Source organism: Staurois parvus, unplaced genomic scaffold (assembly GCF_062004578.1).
Source record: "Staurois parvus isolate SC_StPar_1 unplaced genomic scaffold, SC_StPar_1.0 ptg000969l, whole genome shotgun sequence".
Lineage (NCBI taxonomy): Eukaryota > Metazoa > Chordata > Amphibia > Anura > Ranidae > Staurois > Staurois parvus.
Window position 1 is genome coordinate 440,890 of NW_028318765.1, and position 17,594 is coordinate 458,483.

At 41.9% G+C, this 17,594-nt stretch overlaps 1 protein-coding gene across 1 annotated transcript in view; it reads right to left on the reverse strand.

The window, feature by feature from the left end:
- LOC149441590 (transmembrane protein 132A-like) overlaps positions 1-17,594 on the reverse strand; it is a 555,893-nt gene that overhangs the window by 233,239 nt on the left and 305,060 nt on the right. The window contains exon 6 of the mRNA XM_089657142.1: positions 13,342-13,528. Within this exon, the coding sequence (XP_089513268.1) occupies positions 13,342-13,528 (187 nt within the window). The remainder of the gene's footprint in view (positions 1-13,341; positions 13,529-17,594) is intronic.

Consider the following 17,594-nt stretch of genomic DNA (forward strand, 5'->3'; position numbering starts at 1 on the left):
TCCATCATCCGAAAATGGAAAGAGTATGGCACAACTGCAAACCTACCAAGACATGGCCGTCTACCTAAAAACTGACAGACCGGGCAAGGAGAGCATTAACTATAGAAGCAGCCTGTCACGTACCCGATAGAAGTCTGAATTGAAGAGGTCAGCCTCTCTTGTATCACCAACCCAGGCCCCACTGAAGATGGAACAGATGGTGCCAAGGGACAGGAGAAACATGAATGCCTGTGGGTATTGATTGTCGAACTTGCGGCTGGTGGTATAGCCTCGGGGGAATCAAGCAGGGCATCCAGTCAGGAACAGAGGAGATGGCGAAGCGACCAGCTGAGGTTACGGAGGCACTCCACTGGAACTGCAAGATCTGGGTACGTGGCTTGCCGGAACTTCTGGTAAGTGTGAGGCCAGAACACACCGTGACAACCGGAGCTGATAAAATGGATAGCCAGGACAAGCACTCGGCAGGACTGTAGAGCCAAACTGGAGCTGGAAGAGTAGTCAGAGTAATAGCCAGGGTCAGCAACGAGCAGGCGATGAGGTACCGGAACATCAGACAGGGACAAGGTCAGGAGGAAGCCAGGATCAGAAACCGATGAGCAGAAGCATAAACAGAATCCAAGAGCAGGTCAATGACAAGCCAGGTCAGTAACGTAAATCTGGCCTTTATGGAAGAGTGGCAAGAAGAAAGCCATAGTTGAAAGAAAGCCATAAGAAGTCCTATTTGCAGTTTGTGAAAAGTCATGTGGAAGAAGGTGCTCTGGTCAGATGAGACCAAAATTGAACTCTTTGGCCTAAAAGCAAAACGCTATGCAAAACACCCTGAACACACCATCCCCACTGTAAAACATGGTAGTGGCAGCATTATGTTGTGGAGATGCTTTCCTTAAGCAGGGACAGGGAAGCTGGTCAGAGTTGATGGGAAGATGGATGTAGTGAAATATAGGACAACCGTAGAAGAAAACCTGTTACAGTCTGCAAAAGACTTGAAACTGGGGAAGAGGTTCACCTTCCAGCAGGACAACGACCCTAAACATAAAGCCAGAACTATAATGGAATGGTTTGGATCAAAGCATATTCATGTGTTAGAATGGCCCAGTCAAAGTCCAGACCTAAATCCAATTGAGAATCTGTGGCAAGACTTGAAAATTGCTGTTCACACTCTCTATCCAATCTGACAGAGCTTGAGCGATTTTGAAAAGAAAAACAGGCTAAAATTTCACTCTCTAGATGTGCAAAGCTGGCAGAGACACACCCAAAAAGACTTGCAGTTGTAATTTCAGCGGAAGCTGGTTGTACAAAGTATTGACTCAAACGTTTCCTGAACTACCAACTCACAGGTGTGGGCATTTTTAGTTGTGACTATTAGTGAGGTTAAGCGCATGACTATAGAGACAAAGGATACTAACATCCAGTTTTCACGTAGACAAGCTCTTAATCAATTAAAAGGTAGAACTAGCTTAATTATTAAACCTTCCAGTAAGGGGGGTAACGTTATGTCACAAGACCAATATGAGCAGATGTGCCTCAAAATCCTTCAAAACCATCAATGGTATAAACCAATTCCAGCAAATACAACACATCAATATAGTACTAAATTTAAAGACCTCATTAATAGAGCATATCTTGACGCCCTAATTGACAAAGACACGTACAATTTTTTGAATATTCAATTTCCTAGAGAAGCTATGTTCTATTCCTTGCCCAAGTTCCATACAAATAGACGTACCCCACAAGGAAAACTCATTGTATCAGGTATTGGTTCTCAAACTGAGAATGCAAGTAGGTTTGCTGACTTCTTTCTCATGCCAAATGTTACACGATTCCCATCGTATATAAAAGTTACTTTAGATCTACTCAAATACATTGATTGCCTATCTGTACTCCCTAATGCTCTTCTTGTGACCATTGATGTGGAGGCCCTTTACTCTAGCATACCGCATGATCAGGGGGTAGCAGTGGTGCAATCTTTTTTGTTGTAGCAAGATCATACGCAATGAAAGTTTTGTGATTTTGTTTTGAATCTACTGTATTATATTTTGACAAATAGTTGGTTTACTTTTATGGGTTCCCACTACCTCCAGGTGCAGGGCATAGCCATGGGCACATGTTGCACCCCAGCGTACACCAATCTGTACCAGGGGGGGTGGGAGAATCACATTTTTTCAGATGGCAACCTCACCAAATACCTGGATCATGCCTTCTGCTGGTTCAGGCATATTGATTATGTGTTTGTCATCTGGACCAGTACCCTTGATAGGTTGGAGGAATTTATGCAGTCATTTAATAGGAATTCATTTAATTTGACATTTACAATGAAAACCATTGTCTTCCTTGATTTACAAATTTTACCAACGGTTTGGCTACTAAACGGTTTTGCAAAGAAACAGTTGGAAATACTATCCTTCACGCATGAAGTTTTCATCCCCCAGTGTTGGTAAAAAGTATACCTTTTGCACAATATATCCGCATATGGAATAACTACACGCAATTAAGAGGACTTTAAAAATCAAGTTACTCTTTTACACCGTCTTCTTTCACGGGGTTATAGTAGAACTCTTCTACGTAAAGCCTACAATAAGGCATTGGCTAAGCATAGGATATCATTATTATACTCTACATCTTAAACTAAGTCTGAAACACCAAACCGTAAGATTTAGAACACAGTATTCTGCACAACATCAGGAATTACATAATATGTTACAACGTCATTGGCATCTCTTACAAGAGGATGCCATATTAAATAAATATATCAAAGATTACCCTGAGTTGGTGTTTCAAAAAGCAGTCTCTATTAAAGATAAAATAACGAGTCATTATGTACCAAGAACCAAGTTTTCCACACTTCCTAATGGCATTTTTGCCTGCGGTAAATGTACATACTGCCCTTGGGTACAGACTGGTCGACAATTCCCTTGACCCAATGGAGAGATTCTGACCCCCAAATTTCATGCCAATTGTACAACTAGTGGAGTAATATACCTTATGACATGTACTTGTGGAGCTTACTATGTGGGTAAAACCATAAGTTAGTTTAGCCAAATACATGATCACGCTTATTATTCATCTAATGCCAAAATGCTCACCCCCATTAGTTGCCATCTGGGACTATATCACAAATTTGATACCACACATGCTAGGTTTATTGCATTGGAGGTAGTTATGAGAGATCCACGCACAGGCAATTTGGATAAAAAAATTCTCTGTAGAGAAACCATGTGGATCGAGCGTTTAAATGCAGAAAATCCACCAGGCCTCAATGAAATCCTATCATACAAATCCTTTCTATGATTTATGGGTATAGATCCATAAATATTGTATATGATCAGTTCGAGATCATGTGGTTTCTTGACATGGGATTGACCTTTATGGATTATTTTCATTTTCAGTGAATAGTGGGGGTTATTCCTGTAAGGGAATATATAGTTACCTTGTTCACTATGTACATAGGCCTTCTACACATACTATTATATATATATATATATATATATATATATATATATAATTTATTTTTTTAAATGATCTATGTGTATAATTATTGAAACAGGTCATATCAAGTATTGTAAACTGTTATGACCAATTATTCAATTATTTCTAACCATGGAACATCAAGATCTGTATCCATTTTGGGGTTCCTTGTCAATGGCTTCTTTTTGTGGTTATGCTTTTTTTCTGGGGGGTGGTCCTGAATTTTGTAGTGTCTATTCAATGTGTTTTTTTCTGGCTGTGTCATTGGTGGATCTAGCTGCTTTGTAACGTCTGTGAATTTTGTGGCTGTGTTTTTCATATTTATATATGGAAATGTTTATTGAGCCTTATAGTTTGTTAATGTGTTGTACAAATCTGATAATTTGGTATGGTTTTGGTCTTGGACCGCTTTTTGTGGCCGGTGTACCTTTTGGCCCCTTTGGCAGTGGCCCCTATGGTTGGTCGGGTGTGTGGCCGGTAGGCCGCAGTTGATCTACGGGCTGGCCATCCTGCCCCTCCGTGGCCCCCTTAGGGCTCAGTTGCCTACAGCGTGGGAATCGTCAGACCCTTTCCCCTTGTCTGCGCATGTACGGGTGTTTTATCTGTGGCGTCATGCTCACTGGTCGCCTGGCGCTCTGTGACCACATGGGGGCCTCGTGCATGCAAGGACCATCTGGCCAGTCCGGGACAACATCACTTGTCGGCTGGTGTTGGTGCGCACGGTCGTGGTGCATTTAAGCAGTGTGTGTTGGCAGACAAACCCTCTGGGACTCCTGAAAGATGAGCAACCTGTGGCTTCTTTAGACTACGGGTTTTCTCTCTGGCTACAGGTATATCGAGCTCTTTTGCAGTTGCAATGATAATACTTATATGGTATTTGGGGGGGGGGGTGAGAGTTGAGAGGGGAGTCTTAAAATGGGGGTATTCTCTGCTTTTCAGGCCAATCGGTCCCAATGCCCTATAGTGGAGTAAATCTATTTTGGAGCAATTGAGGGCATTTTCGGCATTTTGCTTTACAGTGAGTGGTTGTCCACATATGCCCCTTAGGTCCATACAGTGGGCATGTCGCTTGATTTATAGAGGCAACTCTTTTTTTAATATATTGGTTTATTATGTAATATGGGTTTCCTACTTTAAGACACCACTAACTTATCTTCCATATTGTTGTCTTTTTTAAGCCTATTCTGTTTTACACTACTAATCCTTGCTAGCTGGATTATTAAGTTGATGTTGTTGACCATCATCCTGTACCTCTCATTTTTGTTTTTCATCTGCTGTGGGGTTCTCTGTTTAACTATGCAAGTACCTGATAGGTGGTACCTATACTGAATTTTCTGTTTAATTTTACAATGATTACTGTTAAAGTTTGTTCATTTTTTAGATGCGTTGCTAGCCCCTAAAGAAGCGACTCCAGTCGCGAAACATGTTGGGCGTTTTCCACACAGCTTGGATATTCCCCACCCTCTGAAAGAAGTAAATTGTGTCCACCATCTTGACCTAACTTCCTTTGGAAATAGCCTGTAATTTGGGTTGGTGGGGGGAAACATGCTGTGTTTCAATTGTGCAATGCAATTTTAAATATACGCAAGATATGTTTTAGATGTGATATGTTAACCACTTGCCCTCCAGAGGATTTACTCCCCTAATGACCAGGCCTCTTTTTGCTACTCAGTGCTGCACTTTTTTTCACACAAATAGAGCTTTCTTTTGGTGGTATTTGATCACCTGTGCGCTTTTTATTTTTGGCGCTATAAACAAAAAAACTTTGAAGGAAGAAAAATTTTTTTGAAAGAAACAATATTTTCTCATTTCGGTCATAAAAAATATCCAAAAAAATCCTAAAATTCCCTCATAAATTTAGGCCAAAATATATTCTGCTACATGTTTTTGATAAAAAAAATTCCCAATGAGTGAATATTGATTGCTTTGTGTGAAAGTTATAGCATCTACAAACTATGGTATAGATAATGCAATTTACACAGCTTTTACTTTCTGACTGCCCATCACATTTCTTGAGGTGCTAAAATACCAGGATAGTACAAATACCCCTAAATTACCCCTTTCTGGAAAGTAGACACCCTAAGCTATCTGCTGAAAGGCATATTGAGTCCATGGAAGATTTTTTTTTCCACAAGTTTCTGGAAAATGACAAAAAACTTTTTTTTTTTTTACACAAAATTGTCATTTAAATTATATATTTCTCGCACAAGCCATGGGTATATGTGGAATTACACCCCAAAATACATTCTGCTATTTCTACCGAGTATGGGGATACCACATACAGGAGCCTGAAATCCAATTACCACTTTGAAATCCTGAAGGTGCGCAACTTCCTCATTTCACTTCCTCACTACTTATCACAGTTGCGGAGGCCCTGAAATGCCAGGATAGCACCAAACCCCCCACATGACCACTTTTTGGAAAGTAGACACCCCAAGGAATTTAAAAAGGCATGGTGAGTATTTTGCAGAAAAGAAAAAATATGTTTTTGTTTTTTTTCTTAATTTTCCAAAAACTTATGGCAACAAATAAGATCTGAAAAATACTCACCATGCTTATCAAATTCTTTGGGGTGTCTACTTTCCAAAAAGGGTCATTTGGGAGGGGAGGGTTTTGTGCTATCTTGGCCTTTTAGGGCGTCCAAAACTGTGATAGGTAGTCAAGAAGTGTAATAAGGAAATAAAGCCCTTTAAAAGCCTGAAGGTGCTTATTGGATTTTGGGGTCCTGTACTTGGATAGACTGACAAAACGTCTCTCACATGTGGTACCCCCAGACTCGGGAGAAGTAGCAGAATGTATTTTGGGGAGTAATTCCACATATACCCATGGCATGTGTGAGCAGTAAATCATTTAAGTGACAATTTTGTGTAAAACAATATTTTTTTTTTGTAATTTTTCAAAAACTTGTAGTAAAAAAATAAAATCTTCCATTGATTCAACATGCCTCTCAGCAAATAGTTTGGGGTGGGTGTCTACTTTCCAAAAAGGGGTCATTTTGGGGGGGTGGGGCATTTAATGCCCAGCATTAGAAGTTTATGCCACACATCATTCACTCTTCTAACCACCTGAAATCTTTTCTGATACTTTTTGTTCACATGAAAAATTTCTGTATTTTTTGCTAGGAAATTAATTTAAACCTCCAAACATTATATATTTTTTTAACGCAGACACCCTAGTGAATAAAGTGGTGGGTGCTACAATTTTTTATGTCACATAGTACTCGCGCAGTGATTTTTCAAATGCAAATTAAAAAAAAAAAAACAAGAAAAAAAAAAACACTTTTTTTTACTTTTAATGCACAAAAAACACAATATATTGGCCAATTATTTGGTAGAAATATAAAAGATGATGGTATGCCAAAACTGCACATGCCCCGTGCAATGGCGAACTAACTGCATACATTTTTAATATCCAATAAGAAACGATGCAAGCTGTGCAACCAAATCAATCCATCAAAAAGTGTCAGACACTCAAAAGGGATCTTCAATATTTCCGGATCATACAGCTGCACCTCCAGTAATGTTGTGTACCTTATCCAGTGCAGAAAATGCAGCAAAGGATCTTATGTTGGTGAAACAGGACAGAAGTTGCAAACAAGGATGAATCTGCACAGACATACCATCAAGGAACATAAAGGTGACCTTTGCACACCTGTGGGACACCATTTCACACAACCAGGCCACAATATGGAAGACCTCAATGTCTTGGTTCTGAAAGGAAAATTCAAATCTATTCAGGAAAGAAAAACATTTGAACTAAGAATGATAATTCTATTTGACACAAAAGATAATGGCCTTAACTTGGACATGGGATTCCTCAACCATTATGCGAAAGCTTTATGACTATCTATTAGCTGAAGCTTGACCCCCTCTGTGTGAGTGTAGTATCTCCTCCCCCCCTCGCTCTTGATGTATCTTATCTGTAGCCTTTTTTTTTTTTTCTTCTCAATCCCTTCTAACATTCTGCTTAAACTTTGTGATTTGTAATAGTACTGTTTGGACTTTGAAGAAGGGGACATACCCCGAAAGCTTGTCCTCAAAATTGTATGTTAGTGCAAATAAAAAAAGTATCACGGACAGTACTCAATTGTTTCTGTCGCAAATGCACTAATACGGCTACAATCACCTCAAGTAATATCCATAGGAAACGCTTTAAAAGCCTTTACAAGCTAGCATTTTAGATTTATAGAGGAGGTCTAGTTTTAGAATTACTGCCCTTGATCTGACGTTCACGGCGATACCTCACATGCATAGCGCAACCGCTGTTTACATACCGGCAGAGGGTCAACGCTTGTGCACACAGGTGTGCGCGTGTTGGGGAAGGCTCACCTGCCAATCTAATTATCACAGGTGTCCGAGATTGTTTTCAGGGATCAAAAGAGCCCTGAGACACAATGCCATCCATGAGTTAAACTGAAAAACAAAATATTTAATCTTTGTGACACTTAAATAGAATTTGCATAATAATTTGGAACAGGGTGTAATCAAACCAAGACCGATGTGTGATCAAATGCTTTGCCAATTTACAGATGGCGCTGTTTATATCCTTCAGAACTGAAGTGATGAAATGCTTGTATCTTCTGATTTTTTAGACTATAGAGATGATTGGCACCATTCCAGTCTCCAATCAGCTCTATGGTCAGCTGGCAGAAACACCGGCTGCATTCTCGGGTTCCCCCGATGGCACGGGACTGCCTGAGAATGCCGTGGAAGGCAGCAGGGGAGGGGAGGAATCATCTCCCGCTGCTTGTAAAAGCAATCCTGCAGCTAATTAGCCACTAGGATTGCTTTTACATGAAAGCCGATCGCCGGCTAAAAAAAATTATACCAGGATGATGCCTGCAGCTGTAGGCATCATCCTGGTAAAACCATTCAAAGTCCAGTGATGTACCTGTACATCGCTGATCGTTGTTGGGTATATATGTTATTTTTTTTTTTTGTATGCAGCCTGTGGGCTGAATGAAAAAAAGAGAAGAAATCTCTGCCAGAAAAAGTGTCCGGTATGCCCACCATTAGAATATACTGCCCTGCATGCACCCACTTCTAATGGTTGGCACACAATAGGTCACACTGTGCCACATGCACCAGTTCCAAGATTGTACAAATGTCTAAATAGTGGCGAGCTTGAATAAAAATTGTTCACGTATAAGTGGTACCCCATATGGAGAAAGGATGACACCAAGTCCCAAACTATCTTGCCACTACTCCCCATGTAGTCTGGGCATCTGGGGGGCTCCAAGTGACTATCTTTTCCCTCGTAAATCCGAAACTTATATGTATAGCCTGTTGTCCTCTCACAGGTCTTACACATCTTGCCCCTATATCTGGCACGCTTGCTGGGGAGAAATTGTTTGAATGTAAGGCGGCCATAAAAATTAATGAGGGACTCATTGTAGCAATTGTGCACACCGAGATGGACGCGGTCATCCATTTTGTTAAGAATCTTCCATTTTGTATCATTTCTACTCCCAAATCAGCTTTCCTCATCCCCCCTCCCTCTCTGTTGAGTGACATGTGGTCTGTTTGATGCAGATCACAGGCAGCAAACTCATTGGGAGGGCGTCATGGTTATAAATCCCACAACTAGCTGGTGCCCCTCTGTCTGCGAGACTCTTGCTGGAGAATGGATCGTAAAGCCATAAACCGAGCCTTGAGCTTCAAAAGACATTCCAGGGAAACGTAAAACAGACTTACATTTTAAAACCATATAAGTTTTCCATATAAGTTTATATCTCCAAATAGGAAATAATTACACAAACATGGAGCACATATTCTGATGGCTCACTCTAATACAAATCGCCTGATACAATACACCCCCTATCTGACATATACAGGAAAGCAGAAAATTATATCTCCTTAACCATTCAAGCAGGTATGTCATATTTCATATCTAACCGTTCAGCAGATGATTCTGGTATTAATCTACTCGTGGATAGAATATTATACTGTATGTATCTAGGAAAAGTTATTGGCCATAGTATAATTTGTGAAGGCTTTGGTCATAGCCTGAGCTCCCCGCCTATACAACCCCCTCCCCAAATGAGGCGATTGGTTCTCTGCTTCAGGGAGACACCCTGTGGAGTTCCTAGAAAAAGCTAAGCTGAGTTGAGCTAAGTTGAAGATTCTCCCTTGTAACATCGGAACCAACTCTGGGAGAAGGCCCTTTGCTCTGAACTTGAAAACTGCTTACCCCAAGGCTTTTGGCAAGTACCTTATCTATCTAAATTCCTTTGTTATCTCTTTGTTGTGTTATTAACCATCATAGTGTTATTGCTGATATTGCCGAGTTTCCTCTTTCTCTGTACAAAAAGGAGGTGGTGGCAGTGTGAAGGGTTAATTGCGTAATTAACCTGACCCAGTAACAATCGCTCCCAGGCTGCTGGCACACAGGTTGTGCAGGGTGCAGCTGGTTGTAGCATTGTTACGCACGTGACAGTGCGGTTTTAGATTGGCTAGTCCTTCGGTCACAAGTTTGGTGAGAAGGGCTGGGGTCTGACGCCGCGATTGTCACACTCATCAACGCAGATTTTTTGCTGGGAGAGTATAGACATCTGCAAATTTTTGGTTAAGGTGATTTGCAAGGGGCCAAATTTTGTGGAGCCCATCAAATTCAGGGTCACCCTGAGGACAACAGAGTGTATTGTCATTGAAATGCATAAAACACATTATAGTCTCATATAATGGCAGCAGAGAATATGGGCATATGATGAATCGGGTCTGTAGACCAATACAACCGCAATTAATATTTTTAAATTCAGAAACCGCAATAAGTTTCCATGTGAATGGTATCGCAAGGTTTGAAGTGGTGTGGGCGGTGATAAATTGTTGTGCATTTACAGGCACCCTCATTCTAGTAGGACACTAGCCTCGTCCTCAACAGTTGTGCTGCATCTACCCTCCCTACTTCTGCTGCGCTGCAATGAGAATTTCATATCAAGGAGGTCTGATGCGATAACATTCCCATTCGCACTACCATACTGCCTGAGTATTACAGACTTACCCCGTCGTGGACTGGCACAACCATGTTACGTATGTGGTTCTTTGCAAGAATATTCCTACTTTTTCTTGATATGCATTGCCAAATGTTGTATATGAGTATCATTCTCAATAAACGTTTTTTTTTGGTAAAAAAAAAAAAATTGTTGTGCATATAAATTGCTTTAATCCACAATCAATGCATACATATCTTCCGTGAAAAACAACTCCAAAAAAATCAAAGGGAGTAGTTAAATTTGCTTTTTCCACCTGAATTCCGGGTTGGGCAGTGAATGGGGGAAGTACGGGTGCTGCAAAATTTGTGGGCTGTCAATCGGGATTTGCAAGCACATCCGGAAGGATACTAGGGGCTCTACGGGTCTGTGTGCGCATTCTTGGTGCCTGCGGGACAATACTTGTGCTCGCCACCACACCAGCTTGTACTACACTTATGGGACTTGCCACGTCACCAAGTGATACTGTAGTGCTAGTATTATTATTATTAATATACATGATTTACATAGTGCCAACAGTTTGCTCAGCGCTTTACAATATAAGGGGAGACAATACAGCAACAATACAGTTCAATACAAGAGGTTTAGGAGGGCCTGATCCTGGGAGCTTACAATCTAAGAGGTATGTGAAAGACTAGGATGTACTAGGTCGCTGGTACTTGCCAGTTCACTAAAAGGTAGCGTGGCACTAGTACTGGCACTCTGCTGCACATGAGAGTCATCAAAATTTACCGACAAGTGCTAACAGATCAGGCCTGGTTCTGCGAACACTGCGGTTTTGTGTGCAATGTATCAAGTGACAGTGACCTACTGACACTGCACTTGCTGGGGGAGAAGGGGGGTAAGCGCAGGGGCTAAAATCAGGTGCTGGCAGGTGCCCGGGCTGATCCTGCTAGCGCTGCGTTTTTGGGGACACTATACTAATGCGAACGCTGGTATAGTGCTGATCTGATCAAAGATATTGATCTGTTCAGACACTATACTGGCAATGGAGGTTTATTGTGTATGAGCGTATTCTTGGCAATCAAGGGGTTAAATGTGATTACTGGTGCCCATCAGGGCAATCTGACACCATCTGGGAAGGGTGTGAAAACCACAGGAGCGTGAATCACTTATATATATGTGTGATTTTGCACACCCGTGCCTCCCTGTAGCAGTATTTCTGCTATAGGGTGGTCAGGAAGCGGTTACAGAAGTGGTTTGTGTTACCTCGGTGCGTTACTTTTGTTACACAAATGTGTTGCCTTGCATTTCTATTGTAATCACTTGCCCTCCAGAGGATTTACCCCCCTTAATGACCAGGCCTCTTTTTGCTACTCGGCACTGCACTAATTCAACTGACAATTGCGTGGTCATGCAACGCTGCACCCAAATGAAATTTACGTCCTTTTTTCCACTAATTGAACTTTCTTTTGGTGGTATTTGATTGCCTGTGCGTTTTTTATTTTTTGTGCTATAAAGAAAAAAAAGACCGACAATTTTGAGAAAAAAAACAATATTTTGGACTTTTTGCTATAAAACATGTCCAGTAAAAAAAATTAAAAATAAAAAATTTTGTCATAAATTTAGGCCAAAATGTATTCTGCAACATGTCTTTGCAAAAAAAAAACCCCAATGCGTGTAAATTAATTGATTTACGTGAAAGTTATAGTGTCTACAAATGGCGGTATATATACTGGAATTTTTAATTTTTTTATACTAATAATGGTGGCGATCAGCGACTTATGGTGGGACTGCGGCAGACATTCTGATACTGGGGGGGAACTGACTTGGGGGTCACTGACATCCCCAGTGACACCAATACAGGGATCAGTGCAAAAAAAACAACCCACTGACACTGTACTAATGGCACTGGGGAGGAAGGGGTTAACTGTGTGAGGGGAGTGTTTCACTAGGGGACTGGGGTGTGTTTTTCACAGGAACAAACTGATCCAGAAAGCTGAACTCTGCTCTCCGAAACAGTGTGCTGGAAACTGACAGGGAGGAGAGCTGCAGTGTAAACACTGCAGCCGTCCTCTCTGTCAGTGATTGCCGATAATCGCCGGGCTCTGGTGGGTCATCACCGGCCAAGACCCGGTGATTGACAGCCGCGATCGGCGATGTGGGTAGGGCGGTCGCACGCCCCCTACCCGATATGCAAAATCACGTATATATATACGTGATTTTGCGCAGCAGTGCCGCCCTGCCGCAGTATATGTACTGTGGCTGGTCGCCAACCGGTTAATAAAGCAACATTGTTTTTATTACTTGTGTATTGAGTTTATGTGCCTAAAAAGTCCATTCGTTATTTTGCCTCTGGATCTGAATGTAAATGTATGTAACACTTTTCAGATATTTATTTTTCTTTTAATTTTGAAAACCATTTATCATTTTCCTTCCACTTCACAATTATGTGCCACTTTGTGTTGGTCTATCACATAACATCCCAATAAAATACTTTTACATTTTTGGTTGTAACAAGACAAAATGTGAAAAATTTCAAGGGGTATGAATACTTTTCTAAGGCACTGTATAAACCCTAAAATGTTACATATTCCAGCTTAACAGTGTTCAGATTTTTTGGCTGCGTTTGTTTCCTTTTTAAGGTTTAACAGAGGATTGAGTAGAATAGATCACAGAGATAGTTTGGGAAGCTGATGGTATTATTTAAGATTTCAGTTTAGTATTCAAAACAACTGGATTTCTTTTAGGATTAACAGGTATTTTATGTACTTTCAGTACTCCTGTACTTAGCCTGAAAAAGAAAACTAATAAAGCCACCACATCTAAGGGCTAGTAAACAGCAGTATGTGACTAGTAATCTGCAGTATATGCAATTTTTGGATTTGGATACACATTACCATTTCACAGATACTTGGAAATTAACAGATCCGCATTCAAAATTGTACCTTCACCAGTGGTATAATTGCTCTAAGATCACGATCAGATACCAGGACTTCAACACTGCCGCGAAAACCTGCAGAAGCCGTACTTGCCAGAGGACCATCCAGCTGGAACATGATTCTTCGTGAAACAGCAGAACCTACAGAAACATTACCAACAAGAAAATCCAAGAGAGCGACAACTGGATGAGTCCTGTAGAAAAAAAGGAGAATAAAGACTAAAGTTTACAACTCTGAAAATTAAAAATCAATGCACACTTTTAGAAAACTTTAGAGCAAACCTGAAGGAAAAACATTTTTCCCATTTTGGATAGATTAAGAGACGGTTATAACCCCTGTCAATTTTATTTGACATCTGTGTCAAAGTGAGAAAAAATCCTCCCAAAGCAAGGGAATCCCTGGTTGCCACCAGAACTAGTGTCCCCTTGGAAGAATTCCCCTCTATTCCTGTTCTAGAGGCAACTCAAAATTTGTGATCTTTTTTCATTTTCACACTCATTGATAACGGCAAACAAATAGTGAGGTTGATACTCCCAAGGGCGCAGACAGCAATAAAAACCTGACGGGTTCTAATCCCTCTATACTCTATTCAAGAAAAAAAAAAAAAAAAGCTTTGTCTTTCGTTATACTTTAAGTGGAGTGACCTGTCAGATGCATTGTTTATAGCATAATGCAACAGCTGTGATTAATACAAAAATAAATAACACCCCCCCCCCCCCATAAAAATGTACTTTTTCAACATCTTGGAAAACGAGTCATCTAGTGTACATACCCATAACAGGGGATAACACCTAGTGTACACTATGAAAATGTGAGTGGGCATCTTAATATTCTTCTGGCTGGCAATAAAAGTATTTACAGTATCACGCTATGGAGGATCTTTTTTGTTTGATATGACCCTATGGTGGAAAACGGATACATGTGAGTGCCAGGTACAGGAGATTGATCCAGAGCATTGGAGGCTACCAGGCATCCAGGAGGGTTCATCTGGAGACGCGATCATCTCTTCGTATATGTGGATATTCCACTAAACGAGTAGGCCCTTGTGGTCATATTAAGGAGGTGAGGAGGCACTTTGGCCACTTACGGATATCACATCACAGTGTGTGGCACCTATTGTCTGTGGTTATATTCACATGTGTGTGTGTGAATCCTTGCACTTCTGGAATTGAATATATGGACTGCTATACAGCATGATGCATTGAATTGGGACACTTTTTTCACATGTGCTATTTATTGTGTTTCCCTGCGAGGAATCACTTACTTCACTATCTATTGGTCCCCCATATTGGGGATTATACATGTGGGGGGGTCACGAGTTTAGTCTGTGATTGTATATGTTTTTATGCTCACGCATGTTTTTTGCTACTATATAAGTTTATATCAGCACATTTAGCGCTACACCAATATTGTTTAATATGTGGGTTATATGCCACCTATAAGTGAATGGACACTGGCAGACCAATCAGAGAGGAGGTCCTCCCCTATATAACGCCTCCTACACAGGAAGTACTTCAGGTTTGTAGCAATCTATAACACTCCATAAAGAGGGGACGTAAAGAGGGGCCGGACCTCTGTATCCCATGATGTACTCCAAGAAAATAATTTTACAGGCAAGTATGTAGAAAGAATCCAATTTTCTTTATCGTACATCACGTGACACACAGCATGCTATTCATGACTATGTAGGATGACCTAAAGAATTAAAAGAAAACTTTGAGAGATGTGTGATTCCAAAATAGCCACTTCCATCAATCCCCCAGTATTCAGCTGTTCGTAATAAGCTACGGCCAAAGGCAGAAACAACCGCGGCTCTGACATTATATATTATTTGTTTATTGAACCTTTCCAAAACAGAGCTCCTAATTTTCCCCCCAGCCCATGCCCCCCCCCCATCCTCTCCATCACGACCAACAATGCCACCATCAGTCCCACCCCACAAGCCAAAGTCCTGGGTGTCACTCTAGACTCAAACCTGTCTTTCCAACCCCATGTCCAATCGTTGGCAAACTCATGCAGGCTCCACCTCCGCAACATCTCCAAAATACGTCCTAACCCCAGACACTACTAAACAACTCGTTCACTCCCTTATTATCTCACGCCTGGACTACTGCAACTCCCTTCTCACCGGCTACCCCAACACAGGCTATCCCCACTTCAGTCTATCCTGAACTCTGCAGCCAGACTCATTCACCTTACCAACCACTCTGCTTCTGCCACCCCCCTCTGTCATTCCCTCCACTGGCTTCCGATTGCCCAACGCATTACATTCAAAATACTAACACTGACATACAAAGCCATTCATAACGCTGCCCCAAACTACCTCACCGACCTGATACCCAAATACCGCCCAACCCGTACACTTCGCTCCTCACAAGACCTCCTACTTTCTAGATCCCTGGTCTCCGCCTCCCATGCCCGACTGCAGGACTTCTCCCATCCTCTGGAACTCACTACCCTAATCCATCAGACTGTCACCTGCCCTCCTCACCTTTAGGCGCACCCTGAAACCCCATCTCTTCAGGGAAACCTACCCCACCCTCACTTAACAGTCGATCTCCTCCACTCCTCCTACCACTCCATCCCTCACAGCCACTTCCTCCTGTACCATTATCCCCTCCCTCCTAGACTGTAAGCTCGAAAGAGCAGGACCCTCGAACCCCTCATGTACTGTTTTGTTACTGTATTGTCTCATGTTCTGTCCCTCACTATAATGTACAGCGCTGAGCAAACCTTTTGGCGCTATATAAATACTGTATAATAATAATAATTTGTTATTACAGGTACTTATACACCTAGTAGAACTGATAACTGATGGCGGATAGCCCATGACGCTCCCACACTCTTGGTAAAGTGTGCTCTCACCCGGGAAGGTGGGATTTTATCCTTTAAACCATAGGCTTGAGTGATTAACTGGCAGATCCAATGATAAATAGTTGAACTGGATGCCACCTGCCCTTTCTGGGCTCTTCTGGTAGCACAAACCAGGATTCCTGACCTGTGCTGCCAAACTCAAGTAAATCCTGGACCACTGAAACTACATCCAGCGTATGCAGCGCTCTTTATCCTGCTGAATGTGGACTAGGAAAAAAGAAAGGCAAGACACTAAATCTGATTTAAGTGAAAACTAAAAACCACTCTAGGCAGGATGGATGAGGACGCAACATCACCCTATCATAGAGCAAGAACAAGAATGGCTCCTTACATGAAGAGCAGCCAGCTTTGACACTCTTCCTGCCAAAGTGATAGAAACCAAAGACCCCCCGATCTTACCAGACCTGAGTTTAAATAGCCAAGTTTTCAAACATTCGTATACAGGCTGCCCTTCACCAGGGCCCCTGATGGTGGGGATGGACTTGACGCAGCCAAGGACCAGGTTGCGCCCCCCGAGTAACCCCAGCCGTGGTAATGGCCACCGCCAATGGCGTATAGCTGGTAGGAACCAGATAAGAACGATAACGTAGTCGGACAGGCCGGGTCGATAACAGCGGGACAGACAGTACAGAACAGTAGACAAGAATATACCGGTCACAAGCCAGGTTCAGCAACGGGAGGTTAGATAAAGGGATAAGGCTGAGAATAGTCTTAGACAAAGCCGAGTCAGTTTCCAGGAGAGCCACGAGAGTAGAACAAGAGCTTGCAACAACACTATCATACAAGACACGAATGCAAAGAGCAAGTGCAGACAACAGGCTTAAATGTGATCAACCACACCCCTCTGGAGGATGGACCGCAGAAGCCTGAAAGCATAAAAGGCTCCCACCATGCTTTGCAGAAACCTGGATGCCAGCACATGGAGCAGCATAACCTCTGGGAAAAGGTAGGACATTGACACCAGGGCTGACCCTGCGAGTCCAAACGAGATCAAGTGACTTCAGGGTGATGCACAGTCCACTGCAGCTCTGTCACCAGGAATAACTGTAATGCCAGTCAAACACAGTGGCCCAGATACCCCTGACACCACTAGTTTATCATGAAATGTAAACACCACCAAATTCCCTCCCCCCCCTCCCCCGAGTCCACTAACCTGCCTCTGAGCTGCTTCCCTCTTTTGGGACCCTTTAAGTAAAAAAAAAAATGCAGCAGCTATATTGTCAACTAACTATGCAGTCCTGCAGGGATATAGGTCCATAGCCATATTGGTCTACAGTTATGTGATCACAGAGGCAAGCAAGCATGCAGCTATGCAGGTACATAGGTATGCAAGTATGCAAATTATACAAGTACACAGTTCACACAAGTATGCATGTAAATATGCA